The following is a 24,871-nucleotide window of genomic DNA, read 5'->3' on the forward strand; positions in this document are numbered from 1 at the left end:
CCAAACTAGTTTGAGCAGTGACAAAACACAATAATCCTGAAAATTCACACATTTGTAGATTATTGCGGGATCCCGTAAACATTTTTGTTGGCCAAAATTGTGCTTGTTTTTAAAGTAAAAAAGATAAGTGTGATTCTTTTTGTTTTTCAGCTTTTGTTTGATATTTGTTTTGCCAGTGTTACACATATTTTTATAGTAGACAGGTGTATATTTCTTTAATGGGTAATTTGGTATTATTAATTGTTAATTTTGCTACACCTTGGATCTGTTCAACCAGGTTTCATTTAGTGTGACGATAAAAATACCTTTTAAGGATATAAAATATAATTAAGGGAATTCTCATTTTTAAATGGCATACTTTATTTTGTACTAGAATCATAACAAGCCTTACTGGCGTTGTTTTATATTATTTTCAAACTACAGATCTAACAGCTGTTCTTACTGGGGCATTTCAGTGGGACACTTACAATGCACCTATGGGTGCAATAACGCCTAGTACATCTGTAGCCATTTTACTTTGAATGCAAAATTAAAACATGCTCTTTATTAATAGGTATTTTTGAAAAGTGATCGCGTTGCCAGAATGGTTCACAGTGGCGGATGCTCTTCAAATGACTTCAGAGAAGTTTTTAAAAAGAACATAGAAAAGAGAGTACGAAGTTTGCCAGAAATCGATGGATTAAGCAAAGAGACCGTTTTAAGCTCTTGGATTGCGAAATATGACGCGATATACCGAGGAGAAGAGGATCTTCGCAAACAGCCAAACAGGATGGCACTGAGCGCTGTGTCAGAACTAATACTGAGCAAAGAACAACTTTATGAAATGTTTCAACAGATCCTGGGGATAAAAAAGTTAGAGCATCAATTGCTCTATAACGCTTGCCAGGTTAGTACATACTGTACATTGCATTTATAATGTTTACATTATTATTATTTGTGTGTGTATTTGTGTGTGTGTATATATATATATATATATATATATATATATATATATATATATATATATATATATATATATATAAAAAATACTGACACAGAAGGAAAGAATCCCCAAAATAGCTCTCTAACAAACACGAAATGTATCAAAATATTTTATTCATCACATACAAATATAAATGGTTAAAAAGGAGCAGTGGTGACCTGCAAAGCTGTAATAAACTGAACCTAAGGTATGGGGAACAATACTACACTGCATGAACAGACCCTTTGTAAGGTGTAGAGGCAAGTAAGTATCTTGCATCAAAACACTCAGACCGGCCGGTCAAGGCTACCTAAAATGAGGCCCCCTGTGTGAGGTACTAGTATGAAAGTAACAAACATTAAATGTGAATTGGTTACATATATAAACTAAACCTATAGATTAGGCACACACAGATAGGCATGGAAATGGCAGATGACAATAACAACGGCCAAAAAAAGATAACAGAAAGTACTTAGACCAGTCCAGCAAAGTGTCCAGCAAAGTGTCCAGCAAAGTGATAGCAAACATCCACAGCCAAGATACTCGTGGGTTCAGAGGGAGTGAACCTCAACCGTTGCACTGCGCATGCTCCCAGGGTGATAGGGGCATCTGTGTGTGCCTAATCTATAGGTTTAGTTTATATATGTAACCAATTCACATTTAATGTTTGTTACTTTCATACTAGTACCTCACACAAGGGGCCTCATTTTAGGTAGCCTTGACCGGCCGGTCTGAGTGTTTTGATGCAAGATACTTTCTTGCCTCTACACCTTTATATACAAAGGCTCTGTTCATGCAGTGTAGTTTTGTTCCCCATACCTTAGGTTCAGTTTATTACAGCTTTGCAGGTCACCACTGCCCCTTTTTAACCATTTATATTTGTATGTGATGAATAATTTTTTTTGATACATTTCGTGTATGTTAGAGTGCTATTTTGGGGATTCTTTCCTTCTGTGTCAGTATTCATATATTTTCTATCCCCAGCACCGCCAGTAGTGTCTATTACTCACACTTTACCCAACTGGTTTTAGCACACTTTATTTTAGGTCTGTGCAGGTTATTTTTGTGTTTCATGTATATATATATATGAAGGAGAAACGGGTGCGCAAATCACATCAGGACATGTAAAAGAAAGTAAAAACACAAAATAGTGCAATATTGTCTACTCCAACAAAATAGCTTCAATGCTGGAGGTTCTATAAAATTTGCACTCACGTGTTTAACGTGAAATGAAAGCTTTGTGGTTGTTCAAAGTTACCAACTTATGTCTCCAGACAGGTACTCCAGATCCATATAGAGGGGGGGAAATACATATACAAAAAAAGGGGAAAGCAAAATAGTATAGTACTGTTTTTAATGTTAAAAACACAAAGTATTTCACTTACATAAGTGCCTTTGTTTGTGAGCATTCAGACCACCCTGGGTCATAGGGTCAGACAAGATATTCACAGCAACAGCATCTGCCCCATGGCCGTCACAGCAGAACCTATTATTTTTATATTGCTCTGGATGTCATCAACAAGTGCTCCTTAGTAGTCACTGATATCAGTGACTACTAAGGAGCCCTTGTTGATGACATCTAGAGTGGAGGACAACTTTAATCAGCCCAGTACCTGCTGTGACGGCCATGGAGCAGATGCTGTTGCTGTGAATATCTTGTCTGACCCTATGACCCAGGGTGGTCTGAATGCTCACAAACAAAGGCACTTATGTAAGTGAAATACTTTGTGTTTTTAACATTAAAAACAGTACTATACTATTTTGCTTTCCCCTTTTTTTGTATATGGATTTCCCCCCCTCTATATGGATCTGGAGTGCCTGTCTGGAGACATAAGTTGGTAACTTTGAACAACCACAACGCTTTCATTTCACGTTAAACACGTGAGTGCAAATTTTATAGAACCTCCAGCATTGAAGCTATTTTGTTGGAGTAGACAATATTGCACTATTTTGTGTTTTTACTTTCTTTTACATGTCCTGATGTGATTTGCGCACCTGTTTCTCCTTCGATTGCTGATTGAATTTGGTTTGAATTCTACGTCAGGAGCTGCACTCATTAAGGATAGTATATCATCTGTGTTACCTTTGATTTATTTGTGATATTATTTGCGCTTGTTTTTTCTTTTCACATGTATATATATATATATATATATATATATATATATATATATATATATATATAAAATATCTTTTAGAAAGGCTATGATTATTCAGGCATTTAACTACTTAATTGTACCGATTTATACCATATGCAACTTATTTTAGATCTTCTAATTACTCCACTTAAGGAATACAGGATCTCAGATAGATGTGACTGTTCCTATTCTGTATCTCTCATATGAATGTACAGAATGCATACGTAATCTCTAGGGCACATATTCCTCTGTGTTAACAGCACACAGCCATTCTCACCGGGGAAATATGGCTTGGCATTATTGTTTTGTACTAATAGCGCAAATGGTTTTTGTTCTGAAATCTATTCAATATATTTTGTGATGCTTATAAATAATACAACAATGGTATAATTGAACAAATGACACATGCTAAAAGTAACTGTCTACATAAACGACAGTGAGAATGTCCCATAGAATTCCGAAACTAGAAACTTGTGTTTACTGCCTGTGAACTTGTTGGCCTTACACATCTAATTTTTCAGGAATGTTGTATAAATAGGTGGATAGATACATCTGCGTAGATACCTAATGCTAAAGGCGTTAATGAGGCCACCAAGTGATGGTGTGTAGAGAGAAAAAAAGATGTCCCAGAACAGATCCCTGGGGTGCACCAACAGACAGATCAACAGGAGACGGTGACATGTTCACAACGAAGATGGAAAATGACTGATGAGAAAAGTACGCTATGATGAGAAGCAGGATAGAGCTTGGTTACGGATACCAAGATAATGTACAATATGAAGAAGAGTGATCTACAGCATGGAAAGCAGCAGAGAGATCAAATAGTGTTTTGTTTTTTTTGTTTTTGTTTTTTTACATTGGGTAAAGCATAACTAGAACAGGGGAGGATATATTTATTGAATATAAAAGCAGTATGACTGTGAGATTTCCTCCGTAGGTGTTCAGAGGAGAGTGCATGTGTGAAGGAAGCGTGTTTGTGAATTTAGCCAAGGTTTAGAGGGCGAGTGTGCCAGAACCAAAAAGTGTCATATAGGTCAAATAAGAGAGGACAGAGTTATAAGATTTAACAAGATTGTAAGGTTCAGAGAAAGGAGAGCGATGAGAGGTTAGTGTTCAGGTCAGATGCTACAGCAGTGACGTATATGGTGCAAAGGTCTCCGAAGTAGTGAGGAGAACAGGTAGGAGGAGGGTAAGAGGAATAGTGGTAAATTATATTAGGTTATGGTCAGAGTGTAAATAAGGACACAGAGAAATCAGAAAGGGAACAGTTTTTTTTCTAAATAGTGGCCATCCTTGGGGGTGGGGGGTTGGATTTAGTCCATTGGCAGAGGCCAAAGAACCAGGTTAGATCGAGAACTTGAGATGTCCAGGAGACTGAGGAATTCTTAATATGACCATTGAAATGCCTCAATAAAATAATGGGAGTGTCGGAGGAGAGAAAGAAGGAAAGTCGGAATGGAGAAATTTAGAGGTAGGATATCGGTAATTGACTGCCACGTGCAGAGAGAGGGGATAAAAAAAGCTGGACAGATTGAACCTCAGAGGAAAAGAATGAAACAGGTTGAGGCATAGGGGCGGCGTTGATATCAGTTCTGGGTTGAGACCTACTCCTCCACACCAGCCATTGACCGTGTTGAGTGTGAACAAAAGGACGAAAACCATTTAAGACAGCCTCCACAGGATGGTTTAGTTATACTGCCTTTGCAGTTTGAAGTTGGAATAGATATCAACCACATAGAGAATGATTGAAAGAGCAGATGAAGGATGTGTGTAAATTGGGCTTAAGAGGGCAGTGTAGCACTGATGGGTATACAGAGGCTTATAAAGTACTGTACGTATATGTTTACGTTGTGCATGAATTGTCAGAGCAATATAAAAATAATAGGTTCTCACAGCTGCAGAGTGGGTTGATCAAGTGGTAAAAACGGATTCCAGTTGTGCCTTTCCAGTTCAACTCCTGTTCAACTCCAGTTTAACGCCACAGGGGACATACCAAGCAGGTGCTAATAAGGTTATACTGTATGTCTGATGTAGCCAGGTAAGCTGGTAAAAGTTTAAACTTGAGGTAGATAAAGAGGGACATGCATACCTGTGTAGAGAAATAAATCTGAATATGTTAGCCCAGATATATACACTTTAACCCCGCATCCTCATTTGACGCCACGTTGCGTCGCCAGAAGCCGAGGTAAGGGAACTTACAGAGGCCTCCCGCGCGATCCGTGGCATTTAATTGAAAGACTTTGTGGAAGAGCGCGGACCTACCCACCCCCCGCAAGAAAATCTTGCGCCCCCCCAGTTTGTGCACCCCTGCTATAAAGAGTATTCTGTAAATCTCCTGGTCAGGAAAAATTGGGCCCGTCTGTAACTTTAGGATCCCTGTTCATGGTGAAAGAAGGGATTGCAATGTTACGCATCTCGGTTTTACAGATATATAGTCTGATGCATATTATTTTATGATTGTTGTTGTTTTTTCACAACCAATAGCAACAACATATGTATAACTATACCTGTAATTAGTTTTGTGTAGTGAAGGCAAAATTAAATCTGGTTTCTAAGTGATGAGGAGAGTAAGCCCATTATTCCAAATGATCGGAAATGATCAATGTGTGATGACAATAGGACATGTACAGTAGGATTACTACTTTCCTTTTTATCAAACTAATCTCACTTTTTTATATACACAATTGCAGTTTTACGTTCGAATAAAAAGGGTTAATTTTATAAATAATGTCTGTTTTTATAGCAAAACTATCTTTTTAAAATATGGGTTGCAGATTCAATGCAGGTTATGATTCCTTTTTGAGGACCAGCATAGATGAAATTATAGTGTACAAAGCTTTCAAAGCCGCATAGGCTTCTTATTGTATTGTACTGTGGTAGCAAAGGAAACATATCCAAAAGTGATAAGTGAGAGTGGAGATGAATTGTAGGGAGTCTTCAAGTGGAATGCAATGAAGATTAGCATAAATTCACAGGAGCCAAGTATGCTAGGTATCAGATATAAGATACATACTTGTTACAGAGTTTCTTCACCTTTAATCATCACGTAATGATATATACAGTATATTTCCTTATAACTGTGCTGCCACAGTGCACTTCAAGAAGGAACCTATGAGGTTTCAATAGCTCTGCACACTATCATTTCATCTACTGTATGAAGACTTCTAATATTGGTCCGCTAAAAAGTATTTCGGTGTAGGTTGTATCTGCTGTTCTCCAGGACCAATATTACTATTGGCTCTTTGAACTGAATTATACTTATTTAGCCACTTCGATTACCACCTGTCCAGATTTTTCTTACATTTTGCAACCCCCTTATTTAATTATTTTACTCAAAATCTATTTTCCCCAAATTACATCTCCTAAAACTACTCAGAGTTTAGTTTATGTATCAAATATCTAAATTTTTCATTACATTTTACCCCTTTTTTTTTGGCCAGACATATAAGAAATATTTTGTTCAATAGCTCAGAATATTAAACTGTTGCAATTAATTACAGCTACTGTACATACTCATGTATAGCAAATGTTGTCACAGTGCACAATTATTAAAGTAAACATTTGTTAATAGTTTTAAATCTCATTAAAAGACTACAGTTTTCTTCTCTGTTTTCCTTTTGACGCTGCGTTAACTATACATACTGTAGCAAATTGCTACAAGACTGGTTCTAATTCAAAATAAAATTGACTTCAATCCAGTGTTTAGGTTCTTTCTTAATACTGTACATTTCAAATAAGTATGGTGCATATACGGGTGTTGAATAGAGCAGTGATTTTAAAAGCCCATGTAAAAAATAAAATTTGCTACAGAGTATTTTTCCAAAGCCTTATTTGATGCAGTGTGTTTGGCAGCCTGATATATGGCACACTCTGTAGCCGCAAGAAGGGCGTTATGGTTGAGACCTTGAATGTCCGATTCCAGGTCAAAGAGCAATCTCTACACACTTTTCCTGTTTGGGAGAAGATTGAATACTATTTTTTCAAAGATTTCCGGCAGGAGGAGTTACTTTTTGCAGGAAGAGCAGAGATGAGGATGCTCGTATGGTTCAGAAGCGTATTCAGACAGAGAAAATTGTAGAGAATCCTGATACTATCGACCAGGCAGATCATATTCACTACAGTCTACATGTAAGGCAGGGCAGAGTAATGTTTTAAGTAGATCCAGAGCCAAGCAACATCATTCAACGAAAAGACTTCATGAGTTAGCGAGACCAACAGATCAGTGTGGAAGGAAGGCTTTTTCGCTTCAGGTCTGCATGGGCTCAGTTTAAACAAGACTGATTTGGTCCTTTTAGATTTATTTTATCAGGATACTATCTCGAGTTGAAGGGGTTACCAAGAGAGAACAGATTTGTGGTTTCAAGAATTCCCAAAAACACAGTCAAAGTTGGCAGTGAATCAGATCCTAAAAAGCCTTCAAAAAATCAAGGTGTTGGGGAGGGGTGTATTCTGGTATTTTTTTTTTCTTACGTAAAGAATGCTTCCAGCAGTTTCAGACCCATTCTGGATATGATCATTTTTATGTCAAAATGTTAAAAATTGAATATTTTTATTCAATCATACAAGCCATACAAACCAAAATGCAACTGATTAGTTTTCATCGATATATATATATATATATATATCTGTGGCAGAAGAAGGGTGGCTACAGAAGGCAGATAATTTCCATACACCTCATCACCATTCGGGCTCGCAACATCATCAAGAACCTTCACAAAGATCTTAGTTACACCAGTTGCAGAATTAAGAAAACAAGGGTTACAAGTATATCCCTTGCTCAACGCCATCTTGGACAAGTCTCAGGATGCAGAACTGGGACACCATGTATTAACAGTTGCAGAGTTTCTGGGAAAACATGGATGGTTGCTGAACAGGGAAAAGAGTAATCTTCTGCATAAACAAAAGTTTTGGGGTGTTCGGTTCCAGAGGAAAAAAGGAGTAATGACCTTGGCACAAGAAAAATATCACGATCTGGCACAGGGAACAAGATGTACCGAGAAAACTTCCAGAATTTTAGCGCAATATGTCACCCTAGGGAAGATGGCACCTACCCTAGATGTAGTAACATGAGCCAGATTCTACATAAAACCATTACAGTTGAACTTTCTGGAGATCCAAAGGCTACCCGGCAGGAGATAATTTTCTTCAAAAACACCAGAGAAGAGCTATATCATATTGGGTGACTCGGGGAACTTTGCAGACAACCATTAACTTTGCAGTGTCCTCCTGGGCTACAATTACTACCGATGCCATTACCCTGGGGAACAAAAAATGAGGGCGCATGCGACAAGATTAGTAGCAAAATACTGGTCATTCAAAACACCAGCGGAGTAATACAGAGCAGCCGTATGGTCTTTTTGATGGTAGGTGAAGTCTGGCTCAGAAGGTTAAACACACTTTGCCCCTAGCTGTCAAGATTACTGCCCAGCCCATGTATAGGGTCAGTGTAGCTATCTCAGGGTATCCAAAATGGTTGCCATGCCCAGTTAATGTGTTCCCTAAAATAGCTGGGAACATCAATTTTGTATTTTTTACTTGGTGTATTTTCTGTGGGATTCCTTGTAGGTTGGGCCTGTGTTGCTTAGCGAGGGCACATTACAATGAATCCATTGAGTTGGGCCAGGTGCAGTGTTGTGAGACAAAGGGGAGTTTCGCTGGGACATGGCCACCTGTCAGGAGAGTACACACTTCAAAGCCAGGGTGTTGTTCTCTCCCCCGCAGTGAGGCATCTCACCCCGCAGGAGGTATGGAGCTGAAACCGGGGAGCCATGTCTGGGTCTTAGCCCTACTGTCTCACCTGGTATCAAACGGAGTTAATGGGAGTTTCATGCTCAATATGTTAAAGCAGCAGTTCCCCCTACCAGATCCTCATTTTTTGTTTGTTTACCAGGATGAGAAACAGGAGAGTTACCGGCGCTTAACAAGGTTATTTTCAGCCACAGTACCCCCGATTCTCGTGACACCTACAGATAAAAGTACCCCTGGAACATTCTGGTTTTTAAATCCCCCGCATTACACGCGACGCAGTGGATAATGTTGCGACTTCCTACTGGCTTGTGTGATGCGGGAGATTTAAATGACCATTTTTTTCCCCTGGAGAGGGACTGAAATGTGCTGGTTTTACCTGGATGCATCTCTAGAACAAGGGTGGCCAACTTCAGTCCTCAAGGGCCACTAACAGTCCAGGAATTGGGTATATCCCTGTTTCAGCACATGTGGCTCAGTCGTTTGAGTCTCCGGTGCTGAACCAGGGACATCCTTAAAGCCTGACCTTTTGGTGGCCCTGCTCTAGAACAACGGGGGTCATCAGTAGAGATGTGCAAAACTTTACCAAAATTATTCTCAACAAACGAGTTTGCAGAACACTTTTTTGTGCTAAAAGTTTCTCATGTATCCCACATTTTCAATGAATCAAAGTTCAGAAACCATTTGAAAGTGATTTGCCGAGCATGTCAAGTAATGCAAACTCCCACCCAGAGCCTGGAATCTGACTTTTGCTTGTACGGAGAGAGAGAAGGGAACCCCCTGATCTCCATGTCGTAAAAAATAAAAATGGAGACGTGCCAATGTTTGAAATACTTTTACTAAACTTTTAATGTTTGTATAGTAACCAAATGCTGCAAAATGTGTTTTTTTTTTTTACAACATTTATCAAATTTCCACTGTGATAAAACTGTTTGAGGACCTATGAAACTGCAGGTAAATCACACTGTTCGTTGTTTGTAAAGTGCTATAATTGTGGTGTGATCATTAGCCACAGAGTAGAACAATAAGTGCCTAATAAACTTGAATGTTAGAGGACCTGGTAAGAAAAAATGTAAATATTCATTGTAACAAAACAAAAAATAGACAGCACTCAGAATAACCTACCGTAGATAAAATGGTGAACGTGGAACAAGGAGGAACCCTATTTCCTCCAAACAAGCAATAGACACAAAACAACGTTCCCAGCACTCAGAAAAGACACATTGAAAAATGTATAAGCCAAATAATTTAATGGAGAAGAAAAGCACACACCCACAGAGGGTATAAGTAAATCACAATAACAGAATAAATGTATATTTATATTTTGAGTATGATTAATAGACTTGGCAACTGTGGCCTCTCTGAGTGTAACATTTTCTTTGAAATTCGAGCTGTATAAAACGGCGCTCATACAGTATGTATCTACAAGGACCTGATATGTGAGGGTTTATTAGTATGCGACAATAGATTCTTTTGACATACTGGCATCCAACAGATATTACTCAATATAAGGCACAAAAAATTGTTGGGAGAAAATCTCCACAACAATGCATCAAGACAAACAGGATAAGCAAAAGGTAATCAAAGGGTTGCTTTTCAAAAAAAATGTGTCTACTGTATAGAATATATTACAATGTATCTGCACCGTGAATGCTGATAGAGTATACAAGTGTCCGTACTGAAATAGGATAGTCCCTGCAGGGTGAGCCCTTAAGAACTAAGCATGTAGTGTTAACTGCAAGCTGCTTTCAGAGTAACAGGCATGGATAATTGTCATGCTTCCAGGTCCAATATGTGAACTTCGGGAAAAACGTAAACACAACTATTGACACTGACTTCTATGCCACTTATAGCAAGGAGTATATGAAAATGTGACTCCCGGTTAACATTATCGCGGATAAAGACAATCCATAAAAGTGTACAATTGCATGAAAAAGGCTTTATTACTCACTCCGTTGACGGTCCACGTGGATATGTCTGCGTGCTCCAACCATTGTAGACGACAAGTAATAAGTAGTTTTTTGGTGGTGCACTGCAGCGAAATCATAGCTGGACTGCCGGTGTTCTGAACACACAAAGTTTAATGGCACATATACAGACAAACGAAGAGACCACTCTAATGCATTTCGCACTTTGACAAAGTGCCTCCACACCGCGTGAAATGCGTTGGTGGTCTCTTCATTTGTCTGTATATGTAACATTAAACTTTGTGTGTTCAGAACACTGGCAGTCCAGCTATGATTTTGCTGCAGTGCAACACCAAACAACTACTTATTACTCAATACAAGTCTAAAACATTCATAGGTAAACAATATTGGTTATATAAACTTGGGTTACAATCTTATATTTGATTATCTTAGCTAGCTGCCCTACTTGTTATATTTTAAGATTTGTACATGTTCAGACAATCCCCCCCCACCCCCCCTCCCATCCCCTTTTTGTGTGAGACTTTTCAATCGCTAGACAGGTGTAATAATTTATGTGAGGCAGATAGAATTGCTTCTTGTAACCACCATCATCTGTATTAGTTGGAGCCATCAACAAGCTGACAGGTGTGGAATGCTCAAATAGTTATTTCCTTCTGCCTTATATACAGAATAATAAACACTCTATGTGCGAGTAATAATATCATAAATAAATTTAAAAAATGACTGGAGCAAGATGTTCGCAGCAGATTTAAGATAGAATATAGTAGCTGTTTGAGTGTGGAACAATGCTCTAGCTCAGTGTTTTTCAACTGGGGTTCCTAGGAACCCTTTGGTTCCCCGAACATCCCTAGAGGGTTGGTGTTCTTTAAAGTGCATCTGATCTCAGACACGCTATTAGAGAGGGTTTGGATTCTGCAGAATTTCACAATATAATTATATGGTTCCTTAACCAAAAAAAAAGGTTGAAAACCACTGCTCTAGCTACAGCAATCTGCTTTTGCTACATTTGTACTAGCAGGCACAATAACTATAGCAGTCAGTAAATTGAGACATTATACATATATCAGAATTAGAAGTATACCATTTGATGCAGTATAATTGAAGGCTCTTAAAGGAGTTAAACATTCAAAAGCCTAGGTGTATTTTATTTTTAAAAATCAATTTTGTAGTAGTAGATAATACTACTTACTGCATTTTTTAAAATTGTCTTCCAACACTTAATGCCATTTTATTAATGGGTTTTATTGTACTACGAATAATCTTTTGATTGCTATTTGGCAGGCTATGGCACCGCTGTTTTTGAGCCCTGCCCTCTCCTCATAGATTTGCAATAAATGATCACAAACGGGAAAGTGAAAGTTTTAAAAACAAAACAAGTTTTTTTTTTTTTTTTTTAAAGGGCAGCGGTGAATGCAGCTTTAAGAATTATTGACACCTTATTACAACACAGCCATGTCTTATAAAAAATATTCACGTCTGGGTGTTGCTACTGTATGAGAGTTAGGATTAGTTCTTCAGTTAACATAGTCGCGTCCTTAAATTCTGTTTGGAGTTTAATAGAAGTATTTTGAATTTGTCAAATAATAAAGGTAATGTTTTTTTTTATTGTATACATCAAGAGACAAAAATCCCCAAATGCTACATCCAATATGATACATTATTTAGTACATTAATATGTATTTTATCTGTAGTCTTCCTTCTTTTGTCATTTACTGTAGTTCATTTGTTTTGCCAAAATATTTGTAACCACGTCACGTTAAACCCTTTTCAGTAGGTCCGTACACTACCAAAATTTTACAGACGCACTGACACACAGCACAGTGACACATACAGACACAGCACACACAATAACACACTGCAGAATATTTTGGCACTTTACAAATAACTAATGATGATGATCTCCAACCTCCCCTTGATGTCATGGAGAGCAGGGGCAGGTAGACTCACTCCTCCTGCCTCTGCCACCTGCTCTCTGCTTCTCCCCCACCCTCCCATCCCTGCTCACTAACCGACACTGTGTCAGTCAGCGCTGCATCCGCTCTCTCACCCCACCCCCCCTTACTGGCCGGCGCTAGCAAAGCATAAACGGACGCTGTAACAGCACGGGCGCTAGGGGGATTTCTGCACCCCCTCCAAACAGGCTGCACCTGGGCCAGCTGTTCCAATCCACCCCCCCCCCTCCCCCAGCGCCACAACCCCCCTTTGTTCCGGTACTGCACACAGCTACTTTCTGTAATGCTTTGTTCTCTTATTGCTTACTGCATGTAGACAATGATAGCCCAGAGACATGTTCAATTTTTGTAAAGTAATATGAACATGTGTTCTATGCCTCCAGTATGTATTATCCTGTCGCTAGATAATTAAACCTGACTAAAGAATTATAGAGCCCTTGAACTTCAGCTTCAAGAACAATCCAATGCAGTAAACTTTTTTTATCCTCAGTGGTGTCCTAATCATGATTATTTGTAATTATTGTAACTTATGATATACAGACCTGGTAAAGAAATGCCTCTTGTGTCAGTGCTGCTTTTTTTTTAATGCGGTCACTATTTCTGCATTATCTAAAATGAATATGCCTTGCGTTTCCAGATGGGTATTAGTTTCTGTCCTAAATTTGAAATAATAATAATAAAAAATAAAATACCGCAGTCAATAAATTAGACATCATAGAATAGGAAAAAGAACAGCGAAGCTCTTTCAAGATAACACAGGATGGAAATTTGGAGGGGGGGGTGGGGGGGGGGGGAAGGGCTACCCAAGTTATGATTGTTCACTTCAGAAAAGAATCATTCAAGAGTGTATCGGATTACGATTACAAATCTATCAATACAAGAATTTTGCAAGGGAATTTTTCACCCCAAAGGTGTTAACATGGGATTGAGATTAGAAAAAAGATTTTGCAATCGGCAAAGGAGAAAGCACTTTATATTAGGGCAAGTACAAACATAAAATGTACTATCCCCAGACTTTATGCATATACAGTAGAGCAGATATTGGAAATTTTGATATCTTCTAAAAAGGAAATGTGTACAATGACATATTGAATAAGTTATAAGAATATAGTTTGATTATGTATCCAGCTAGTGATCTGTGAAACAGAATTGACATATTGCAGTGTTCTTTACTTTTTTGCTCACTTAAAAAAATCACCTATAAAAATTAGAATTTTTCCCGCCATTTAAATGCACATTTATTTATTTATTTATTCTGAAAGGAAGAGGTTTCATATATGAAGATGGTATCTTTTATTTTTTATTTTGTGGCAATGTCTAATGTTCTTACAGAATTCTTAGATAATATATGAGCTATGGTCTGTGTGGGGGGGTTATGGGACGGTAAACGTTTAGTAGTTATTAATAAGTTTAGTTTGTTTTTCATGCTAGATTGATATTTTACACTGTAGATGATTTGACAGTATTCATACTATTCAAAAATGAATAAAAAGATTTTTTTTTTAAATCCCCTATAATATAAGCTGAAAGCAGAGCCAAATAAATGGAATTAAAATCTTCTCCGGTACAGGATTCTGAAAAAGGGCCATACCACATCTGACTGTGATGTAGCCTGTTGTGTTCGTGAAGTCTCAATAAAGTTATTCTACAACCCGGAAGTGCCTTGGATTTTGTCACAAGCTGTGGCACCGGAGTTTTCTTCCTCACCATACCACATTGAGACTGGTGTCATATATTGACCACTTTTGGCCCTTTTAGTCTAGTTTTCCTAAAGTGCTATAAAGATTTAGGACCCATTTTAGCCCTGCCTTTTTTCCATTTGTAGGAATAGGTTGATTGAATAGAGGGAGTATTTTTTTACCCTCAAAAACATTATTCAGTCTGATCAATTATTTAAATTTTCAAAGCTAACGAGTGGATGCCCATTCCTCACAGAGTAACTCTTCAGTAGAGTTATATTTGAAAGAAGCATGGTAGGTAAAGCTCTGGTTTAAAATTGGAGAAACATCGCTGTGAGAGTAGCCCATTTGACATTTCCCTCCAAATAATCGTGACAATTTGTATATTGTTAAACCTCTTGTTATTTTATGTTCTTAGCCACACAATGCTTTCCCATTTGCACGTTGGCAACACAACGTGAAAGTTATTGAAGTCTTCATATTTAAAAGAACACTGGTGTAAAAGTGAATCATTTTACAGCTTAACAAAATTAATAAGCAGAAAAAGTAATGTTTTGTCATGGCAATAACAATTAAGAAAAGATATATAACTTCCAATTAATAGCATCACTTCCTGAACGGTTTTACTTATGGTAATACATGCTTCTTAAACACATCCAATCTAGGTGCTAAAATTGCCTATTTCTGACCTTATTTACATCACAAGCTTAGGTTACATCTGTATGTCAACGTAAATACATTTGAGCCAATATGCCAAGGTTCATGATGAGTAAGAGTTTGGTTGAACTGTGACTGGTCCGTAAGCTGGAACTGTGTCTAGCATGCTTCTCTCTATATGCTGTCAGCAGTACTGGCAAATAAATAGCTCAAATCATTTCTTTTCTATAAAATAAAAACCAATATTGAAACTTGTCAGTGCTACTTAAGAAAGACCGGCGATGCATATAAATCCTTGTTTTATTGCAATGCATTATTCTGATCACATTTGTGCTGTGTATTTCAGCTGGATAATGCAGATGAACAAGCAGCCCAGATTAGACGAGAACTTGATGGTCGTCTACAACTGGCAGATCAAATGGCAAAGGTAAAGGCTTGATGCACTACATTTCTCTCCAGAATACAGATTAAAATACCAGTGTGGTTTTCCTCTGAGGGTACTTGCTTATCATGCTTACATCCATCCATCCCCCATTCCACCCTTATTTAATCAGCAGGTTCCAGCACACACAGGTAGTAGCAGTAGTCACTGAGCAATTACTTCCCACAGGAGGAAGGTGGAGATAACCTTTGCTGCCGCCGTAATATTGAGAAGTACATTCTTTTCTTGCACTTAGTTTTTTTTTTTTAGATTTGTTTCACTTTTGTTTTTCTATATTGCAATGTAGCTCACGCGTATAAGAGCACATGCGTCAAGCTTCGGGTTGGGTTATCGCACCCGTTCGGCGTTAACTTCCCACTTGAGTGGGAGGTAACGGCAAGACTGGTGTGATAACGCATACCGGCACTTGAGTTAAGTGCCCCACAATGCGTCTACAGTTTTACCCTTTGGCACCACATAAAGAGGTAGCCAGACTGCCGGAGCTGCAACTGAAAAAGCAAAGCGCTGCAGCTCTGGGGATGATACTGGCTGTGACATCACAGCAGGGTCCATTATTCCAGATAGAACCCCGGCAGCCATTATCATCTGGCACCGGAGCAGCCACATGGCGTCCCCACAGCATGCTCCAGTTCTAGAGACAACAGGGCTGGCTACATGTGTATGTCACACATCCCATGCTATTTTCCCTTTTCTCTAAGGGGAGGAAATAGAAAGGACACCGTATAAAATTGGTAGTGTAGGGACCTGCTGAAACGGATTATCTTGATGTGGCGGCAGGTTTAAAGCTGCAGACCAAGCAATATCCTACATGTGTGTTTTATTTTTTTTAATAAATCAGTTCTGCACTATGAGAAAATATTTATAGCATTTAAAAAAAAAAACAACAACAACTTTGAATTACATTTTTAATGTATTATAATGTAACAAGTATTTTTTTGTTTCTATAGCACCCATTTACAAAGTCCACCCCCTTCCTCTTCTGAAACATGCTCTGGCACACCCCTTTTTGAGCCCTGCCCTCACTCTAGCAGTGCACCAATTATATCTAGTGACTGCCTGGTCACATGATCTTCCTCACAGAACTTTGTCATACAGTATTTATGCAAATGCAATCCACTGACTGCAAAATACTCCTCTGCAGCCATTTAGTGAACCCCGAGCTGAATCTTCGCCGATCGAAGGAAAATGGACTGATCGGCAACTTACAGTAGCGAATTACTTATTGTGTGGATTGTATTTTTAAAACACAAAACCCCAGCAAGCTCTTTTTGGGAACCCATGAGCACCCACAAAATATATATATGTATATGAGTGTCATAAAGGAGTGCTATTAGCGTGGCATATGTATACAACAGACGACAGAGAAGCCCAATGCTACATCCAACATGACAAAAATACACAGTAAAATACTTATATATTCTCTTGAAAAAGGGTCATTTAGTTGAACCCTTTGGCCAAAGTTTTGTAAGCCCCGGCAAGGCAGACACCTGTTCGCAAGTCCTAACACTACCAGATAAAATACTAATATACCTCTATTAGGATAAAAATTCTCATTTACCTCTATTAGGAGGGAGAAAGACCACAGTGGGTCTATGTCCAGTAGAATGAAAGTACCTACAAACTTGGGAAGTGGGGAGTTGGCGGGCTTACAACCTGGGAAGGAGGAGTCACTAACCTCCAACAGCTGAAACAGCTGAGAATAGGTTAACAAAACACAAAACCCCAGCAAGCTCTTTTTGGGAACCCCTGAGCCCCCACAAAATATATATATATATATATATATATATATATATATGTCAAAAATTTGTGCTATTGAGCGTGGCATATGTATACAACAGACGACAGAGAAGCCCAATGCTACATCCAAAATGACAAAAATACACAGTAAAATACTTATAACAGGTGTCTGCCTTGTCATGGCTCACAAGCTTACAACGCTTTGGCCAAAGGGTTAAACTAAATGACCCTTTTTCAAGAGAATATATAAGTATTTTACTGTGTATTTTTGTCATGTGGATGTAGCATTGGGCTTCTCTGTCATCTGTTGTATTTTTAACACATACTAAAGTGAAAAAATAAAAATTAATGCTAATGCAAGAAGAGTGTCAGGTGAGATCCCAGGGAAACTAGTTCCCTGGATCAGCAAGACCGGACGGTGACAAAATATACCAAAAAGACCTAAGGAACACAATAATGAATATACTGATGTCATACACATGTAAACCACACACACTGCAAGATGGAAACCGTTAAGGTAAAGCTAACCCACCGTAGTGGGAAGTGTGCAGAAATCTAGGAAAACTGTGTAGAGATGGATAAATTCGTATGAAAAAATAACACACACAAAAAAAAAAAACATCAAATTTTTTTTTTCTAAGTGTCAAAAAGAAAATCCTCACACCTCACATAAAAATGAACAAATGTCCAGTTGTATCCAGGATGGTATGAAATCTTAAATAAACGAATAGCATATAAAGTCCTTCAATTGTAGCATAGGGAATAAAGAAAGAATACACTCATCCCCCCTTGAGTTACAGAGTGCGGTAGTATAACTCACCACATATCAGAATCCATATTATTGTGAGTCCCCGTGAAGAAGCCGCAAGGTGAAACACGTGTAGAGTGGGAGTTGCTGCAGTGACCCTGAGACTCTAATCTGTGATACATATTTCCTTGCTGACTCGGGGACTCACAATAATATGGATTCTGATTTCATACCATCCTGTATACAACTGGACATTTGTTCATTTTTATGTGAGGATTTTCTTTTTGACACTTAGAAAATATATATTTTTTTTTTTTTTTTGGGTGATACTGTATTTTTTCATATGAATTTATCCATCTCTACACAGTTTTCCTAGATTTCTGCACACTTCCCACTACGGTGGGTTAGCTTTACCTTAACGGTTTCAATCTTGCAGTGTGTGTGGTTTACATGTGTATGACATCAGTATATTCATTAGTGTGTCCCTTAGGTCTTTTTGGTATATTTTGTCACCGGCTGGTCTTGCTGATCCAGGGAACTAGTTTCCCTGGGATCTCACCTGACACTCTTCTTGCATTAGCCTGATATTTGTGTATAGGTTTAGACTTTTTGTATTGGCCAAATGTTATATGTAGTCACTCTGTCAATTTCAGGGTTCTGTTTTGTGTTTTTATCATGTTTTAGTTTGTTACATTTGAGGACATTAAAGTATCATTTTGTGGGGGATTTTTTGAGTGCTCATTTTTGAGACTTCTTGTGTCTTCTGTATTTTATTTATCCCTGTCTCAGAGCACCGACTTGTTTCTCTCTATTATAGAGATTAGATTATGGTCTTATAAATACCCTAGTTATTATTAGGTGTGTATGCGGTTTCTGTCTGTTTGTCTAACATATATACATATATATATATATATATATATATATATATATATATATATATATATATATATATATATATATATATATATATATATATATATATACACATACACATACACATTTGTCATACTGTATGTGATGTGCATTGGGGCTTCTCTGTTTACTGTTGCTTAGCATACGTTTTTATAATGGTTAAACTGAAGGTCTGAGACGCAAAGTATGTATTGAAGGTCATCTCTGCTGAATGAGACTGTATCAAATCACTTCTAATGATGGACATACTGTAGTAATGAAAAGTATGATAAGCTGGTACAGTAAAATAAAGAATCATGACAATATCTGTAAAGACTAGAGATGGGTGAAATTTACATTTTGGGGTGGATTTGGATCCACAGCCTATTGGTCCCTTTTGTGCGCAGATTTCATGGATCAATCTCAAAAAGGGCGATTCACGTTTTGCGGATTTTCAATTATTATTATCAATACACTCCGTGGAGTCCGCAGATGCAATTGTATCCAATGGCGGATTTTGATGAATCCGCGCAGATTAAAAATGACCAAATCCGTCCACGGATTTTCCCCCCGCGAAACATATTTTGAGGAGAAAATGCGAGAAAATGCGGAAAGCGGATTTGGGCGGATTCACCCCTCTTTAGTAAAGACTACAATGTATATGGCAATATCAAAATATTTGTATGAGTTTTTTCCAATTGAATTCGATTTAATGATGTGGGGTACTGCTTGTTTATATGGTGTTGTGCTGATACCAAATGTTCACATTTTCAAGGAAAAGAAGTTTCCAAAATTTCTAACCAAAGACATGGAGAGCATGTTCATAGAAGAGCTGCGGTCTTCAGTGAATTTGCTGATGGCAAACCTAGAAAGTCTTCCAGTGTCCAAAGGTGGTCCTGAGTTTAAATTGCAGAAGTTAAAGCGGGCGCAGAATACGGCGTTCTTGGACATAGGAGACGAAAATGAAATTCAGCTGTCAAAATCCGATGTGGTGTTGTCATTCACTTTAGAGGTATGTATCATTTTGTTCTTTTTGACATGAGTTCTTTTAATGTAGACAGGTCCTTTAACTCCTACATCAAAGCATGTATATGACACTGCCTTTTTAATGCACGCATATCCGTTGCATAAATAATCATTTTGTGATTCAAATAGAGATTTATTATCAACCTGTGGTATAAAAATGAATAGATTATTTTCTTTCAAGTACTCTTTTTTTCAGCTATCATACTACATTTTAGATGGTTATACTGCAAAAAAATACTCCTGATTTCTAATTACCACAAAAAAAATAATGTACAAATTGATTCTTCCATATTATTTTCAATCTTAATGACTCTGAAAGAACAAATAGATTGGTACAACATAATCAAAGTCATATTAGACTTGAAGTTTTAATTCTGTGCAGGGGAAACATACATTAATTGAAATCGCTAGTAAATGGGCATTATATCTTCCTCTGGATCATTATGTTTTAACTGGAGTACCAAAGAGAAATAATGGTACTAGCATGTTTAATAGGTTAATTGTAGTTGATTGGTGCCTTTATTATTAAAAAAAAAAAAAAAATCCTTTGTGTTTTTTTCTTTCTTAAATGATTATCTACACTTTTTTATGATGTGCCATAAATATTAGACATGCAGTTCGATGTATCAAAACAAAATCGGTGCAATTCTGGAGCTAACAGATGCAGTGGCCGTTATTCGAACAAATATCTAAATGGAATTTCGAGATATGCCCGTGATCCTCACTAGATTTGCCGGGGCAGACATAAGGGCCCGTCGGATTAACTCAGCAGGGGTCCCTGCTGTGAGTCCTACCGGGGTCTGCCTTTCTGTAATAGACGCGCAGTAAGAGAGAGGCTGAATCAGTCACTCTAACTGCGCTCCTCTCACAGGCAATCGCGGGGGTTTTATTAAAATTCTAACATTACAGTAATGTAGCAAGGGGTCTCCGGAGATGAACCGCATTGATTTCAGGTTCGGGGACCCCCTACTTCCCGAGATACAGGCCCGGTATGGGGTGCCGGTATCCCCGCTATGTTAAAATCCACGTGGGATGTAAACAAAGCAGAGGGATACCGGCACCCCATACCAGGGCCTGTATCTCAGGAAGTAGGGGGTCTCCGAGGCTGAAATCAATGCGGTTCAGCTCCAGAGACCCCCATGTACATTACTGTAATGTTACAATTTTAATAAAACCCCCACGATCACCTGTGAGAGGCGCGCAGTTAGAATGACTTATTCAGCCTCTCTCTTACTGCGCGTCTATTACAGAAAGGCAGACCCCGGTAGGACTCACACAACAGGGACCCCTGCTGTGTTAATCCGACGGGCCATTATGTCTGCAACTGACCATCTCGGGTCCACCACGCGGCATAACGCAAGATGTACCCAGGTAAATGTTCGAATAACGGCCGCTGCATCTGTAAAAAGTTCAAATGAATCAAAGAAAAATCTCCTGCTGTTTTCACGTTTTACGTTTGATAGATATAGTGAAGATTTTCTGACCAAGCATTGTACCACTTTTGCTTTGATGTATATACCCCAACATGTAGAGAACAATAAGTATCATATAAGCATGAATTTCAAAGGTTAATAAACAAGTTTCACTTTGCGTGATCGAAAACAAGGAAGTCAGTTACTGTGGCATGTACATGTTTTATGCATTTTGTATTTTCAGCCATAGTGTGTGTGTGTGTGTGTATTATAACGAGATTATGTATTTCCAAAACAAACCCGAACAGATTGGCTATAGGAAAAACCACAAGAAGCACCAAATTGGGAGGAAAAATCAGAATCAAATCTGGGCCATTAAACTGGAGGGAAACCAAGGAGGGATCCTTCACATCTGTACGATTTTCTCTTTATCATCCAGCTAGTGCCAGAATGCTATGGGGATGGAGAATTAATAGGAATTGGAGCATCCGTTGTACAGGGTTATCCCAGAACAGATTTTTTTCAGAAACAGCATTTCAATCCAAATAGATTGGGTTTCCACTTTATTGAACAGTGAGTAATTAGCTCCCCAATTATAGTTTCACTAATAATGTATATTGTTTCATTAGCAATACCTCGTTTGTATCTTGTCACATACTGTACTTAATTGAATAGCTTTTTATCAGCCGTCATGTTGGGCACACCTGTGAGCGCGTGACCTGCATATGGTTAATACACAGCTACTTGGCTGACCCACTTTTCACCTTCCGCAAAGGTCCCTCAAATTAACAATATATCCCCTCACTCTGTCCCAATATACCACCTGTCATGGAGAGCACACTCGCCTTTCTCCTGCACAAGGTACGTCAAATGAGTTAATATTTACCTCTTGCTCGATTGCAATCATATCTACTTGCTGCACCACCCAAGAAATATCAAATGACATTTGCAGAGTCTATGGTCTCTGTTTATTAAGGTAAAAGCTATGCACTTAATGCAGAAAAATCTGTTGTAGCAAAATGTGTCCGAAAATGTTCTTTACTCAACAAAGCATGTAACAGTTCATTCAGAGCCCAAAGCATGACTTATTAAAGATTATTTTAATATATATAAAACTACAGTGCTTTAGAACAGAGAAAAAGATTATTACAAGAACATATAGTTGAAAACAACTAAAGAAATGGCTCAACGCTCAACCCAATACCTATAGAATTGTAGACTAGGGTGCAAAGGGTTAAAGATATGTATAGCACAGTACGTTAACTCTAAGATTAACGAAAAGAACCCAGTTAACTGCACTCAAAGTAATATTAATAGCTAAATTAGCCTGGGATACCAATTGTCCCACTATATGAGGTAGAATCACCCCTACCTAGTGACACACTAGAGTGAGTCAGAGCTCACAAAAACCAATAATTCAAGAAATAAAAATAAAAAATATTTATTAATTATGACAACTGCGACGACTTAAAATTACAAAACGAACAAATACTAAAATCCCCTATGGGGTGTTGAATCGAGACCTGTCTGGTGTAAGTCAATTGATGAGATAAGACTCAAATAATAGGATTATTATCCTCAACATACACCAGTTAATAAATGCAGTGATTGGTACGCAGTGGAAAAAATCCCATATTGGTGTAATCACCTAATAGGCACATAGTATACCAGGTATCAGATGACATATAAACCCCACTGTAACAGCATAAATGCTCAGTATATCACACATATATACGTGGGTATGTGCAGTATGGCCACGCAGCACGAATAGTGGAGACCTAACTACACACTTGCTGAATAGTACATCTGTAATCCTGTATAACTACATCAATTGGTGACCTAAGAAACAGCTCTTACTTCAATCAGAAACATAAATGTATTGGCTGCATCAAAACTGTCCTGTTTAACCAAGGCTGTTGAAAAATAAACCTCAGCAGCGTGAAAGCGCTAGATCTATGACACAATAGGGCAAATCCAACAGATAAGTATATCCCAGTATGTGATACAACGTTACCAGCCCCAGATAGAAAGTGCATGTGTCTCACGATCCAACACCCTCAGAGACGCCAGCGTGATGACATCATCAACCCTACGCACGTTTCGTGTGCATAACACACTTCATCAGGGGGAGGAGTTCAGTTACGAGGCTAGAGGGAGGTTCTGACCCACTCTAGTGTGTCACTAGGTAGGGGTGATTCTACCTCATATAGTGGGACAATTGGTATCCCAGGCTAATTTAGCTATTAATATTACTTTGAGTGCAGTTAACTGGGTTCTTTTCGTTAATCTTAGAGTTAACATGTTGTGCAAAGAACATATAGTTACAATAAATGCAGCCAAGCTTCTTAAAATGAAAGGATAAAACATATGTAGAAATTCTTATACTTTATTACGTCATAGCTTTTTTCCCAGAGAGGTCACTGGCGTAGGAAAGATGAGAACTCACGTGTCTGATCCCAAAACACTCCTTGTTGAATTCTAACTTTAATAACTTCTTGCTAAGCCTTATGTACCATTCTTGTCCCATTGAAGCAACATGAGCCCAACCCTGTCGTAAATCAGCTCGGGCTGACATTTAAGACTTAAGGGAAAAAAAGCCTTCTGACAGTTAAAAGTCTGACTAAATATAGAAACACAATCATAACTTTATACCCATAATATGTAGACACACTGGGATCCTATCCAGGGCCGCCATCTTGTTATAATACTGAAAAAACATTTACGTAGGTTTAAGTATAGGCCTGGGGGGTTTACGTAGGTTTAAGTATAGGCCTGGGGGGAAGGGGATAAGTATAGGCATGGGGGGAAGGGGTTAAGTATAGGCCTGGGGGGAAATGGTTAAGTATGGGTGTAAGGGGTACAGACAATATTGAATTTAGGCCTGGGGGGAGGTGGATGCCAATAGGGGGGGGGAGGTGGATGCCAATAGGGGGGGCGAGGTGGATGCCAATAGGGGGGGCGAGGTGGATGCCAATAGGGGGGGGGAGGTGGATGCCAATAGGGGGGGGAGGTAGATGCGAATAGGGGGGAGGTGGATGCCAATGGGGGGGGGGTGGATGCCAATAGGGGGGGGAAGTGGATGCCATTGGGGGGGGGTGGATGCCAATGGGGGGGGTGGATGCCAATAGAGGGGGGGAGGTGGATGCCAATGGGGGGGAGGTGGATGCCAGTGGGGGGGTTTGGGAGTGAGGAGCAGGCTGGACGCGGAGGGCCGTGTGGGCTAGGCCCAAAACAGATGCCACGGAGGAGTGGAGGGCGGGTGCGGAGAATCTCTTGATTCCGGGCCGGTAGGTGTGGGTTCCTCGGGGGGGGGGGGAGGGAAGGTGGATGCCGGTGGAGGGGGTGGTTGCGGGTTGGGTGGAGGGGGGGCGGTGTGGATGCTGGGGGGGGGGAGGGACTGTGTGGATGCCGGGGGGGGGGGTCGAGTGAGGAGCAAGCTGCGGCTCGGAGGGACGCGTGGGCTAGGCCCAAAACAGATGCCACGGAGGAGTGAAGGGCGAGTGTGGAGGCTCTCTTGATGCCGGGCCGGTAGGTGTGGGGACCTTGGGGGGGGGGGGG

General features: G+C 39.1%; 1 protein-coding gene across 15 annotated transcripts in view; it reads left to right on the plus strand.

Annotated features, from left to right (window-relative positions):
* The window catches only part of CADPS2 (calcium dependent secretion activator 2), a 516,545-nt gene that overhangs the window by 97,955 nt on the left and 393,719 nt on the right, over positions 1-24,871 (plus strand). For all 15 annotated transcript variants that reach the window (XM_075599918.1, XM_075599919.1, XM_075599906.1 and 12 more), the window contains exons 3-5: positions 554-886; positions 15,404-15,484; positions 19,651-19,887. In XM_075599918.1, the coding sequence (XP_075456033.1) occupies positions 554-886; positions 15,404-15,484; positions 19,651-19,887 (651 nt within the window). The remainder of the gene's footprint in view (positions 1-553; positions 887-15,403; positions 15,485-19,650; positions 19,888-24,871) is intronic.

This window comes from Ascaphus truei, chromosome 5 (assembly GCF_040206685.1).
Source record: "Ascaphus truei isolate aAscTru1 chromosome 5, aAscTru1.hap1, whole genome shotgun sequence".
NCBI lineage: Eukaryota > Metazoa > Chordata > Amphibia > Anura > Ascaphidae > Ascaphus > Ascaphus truei.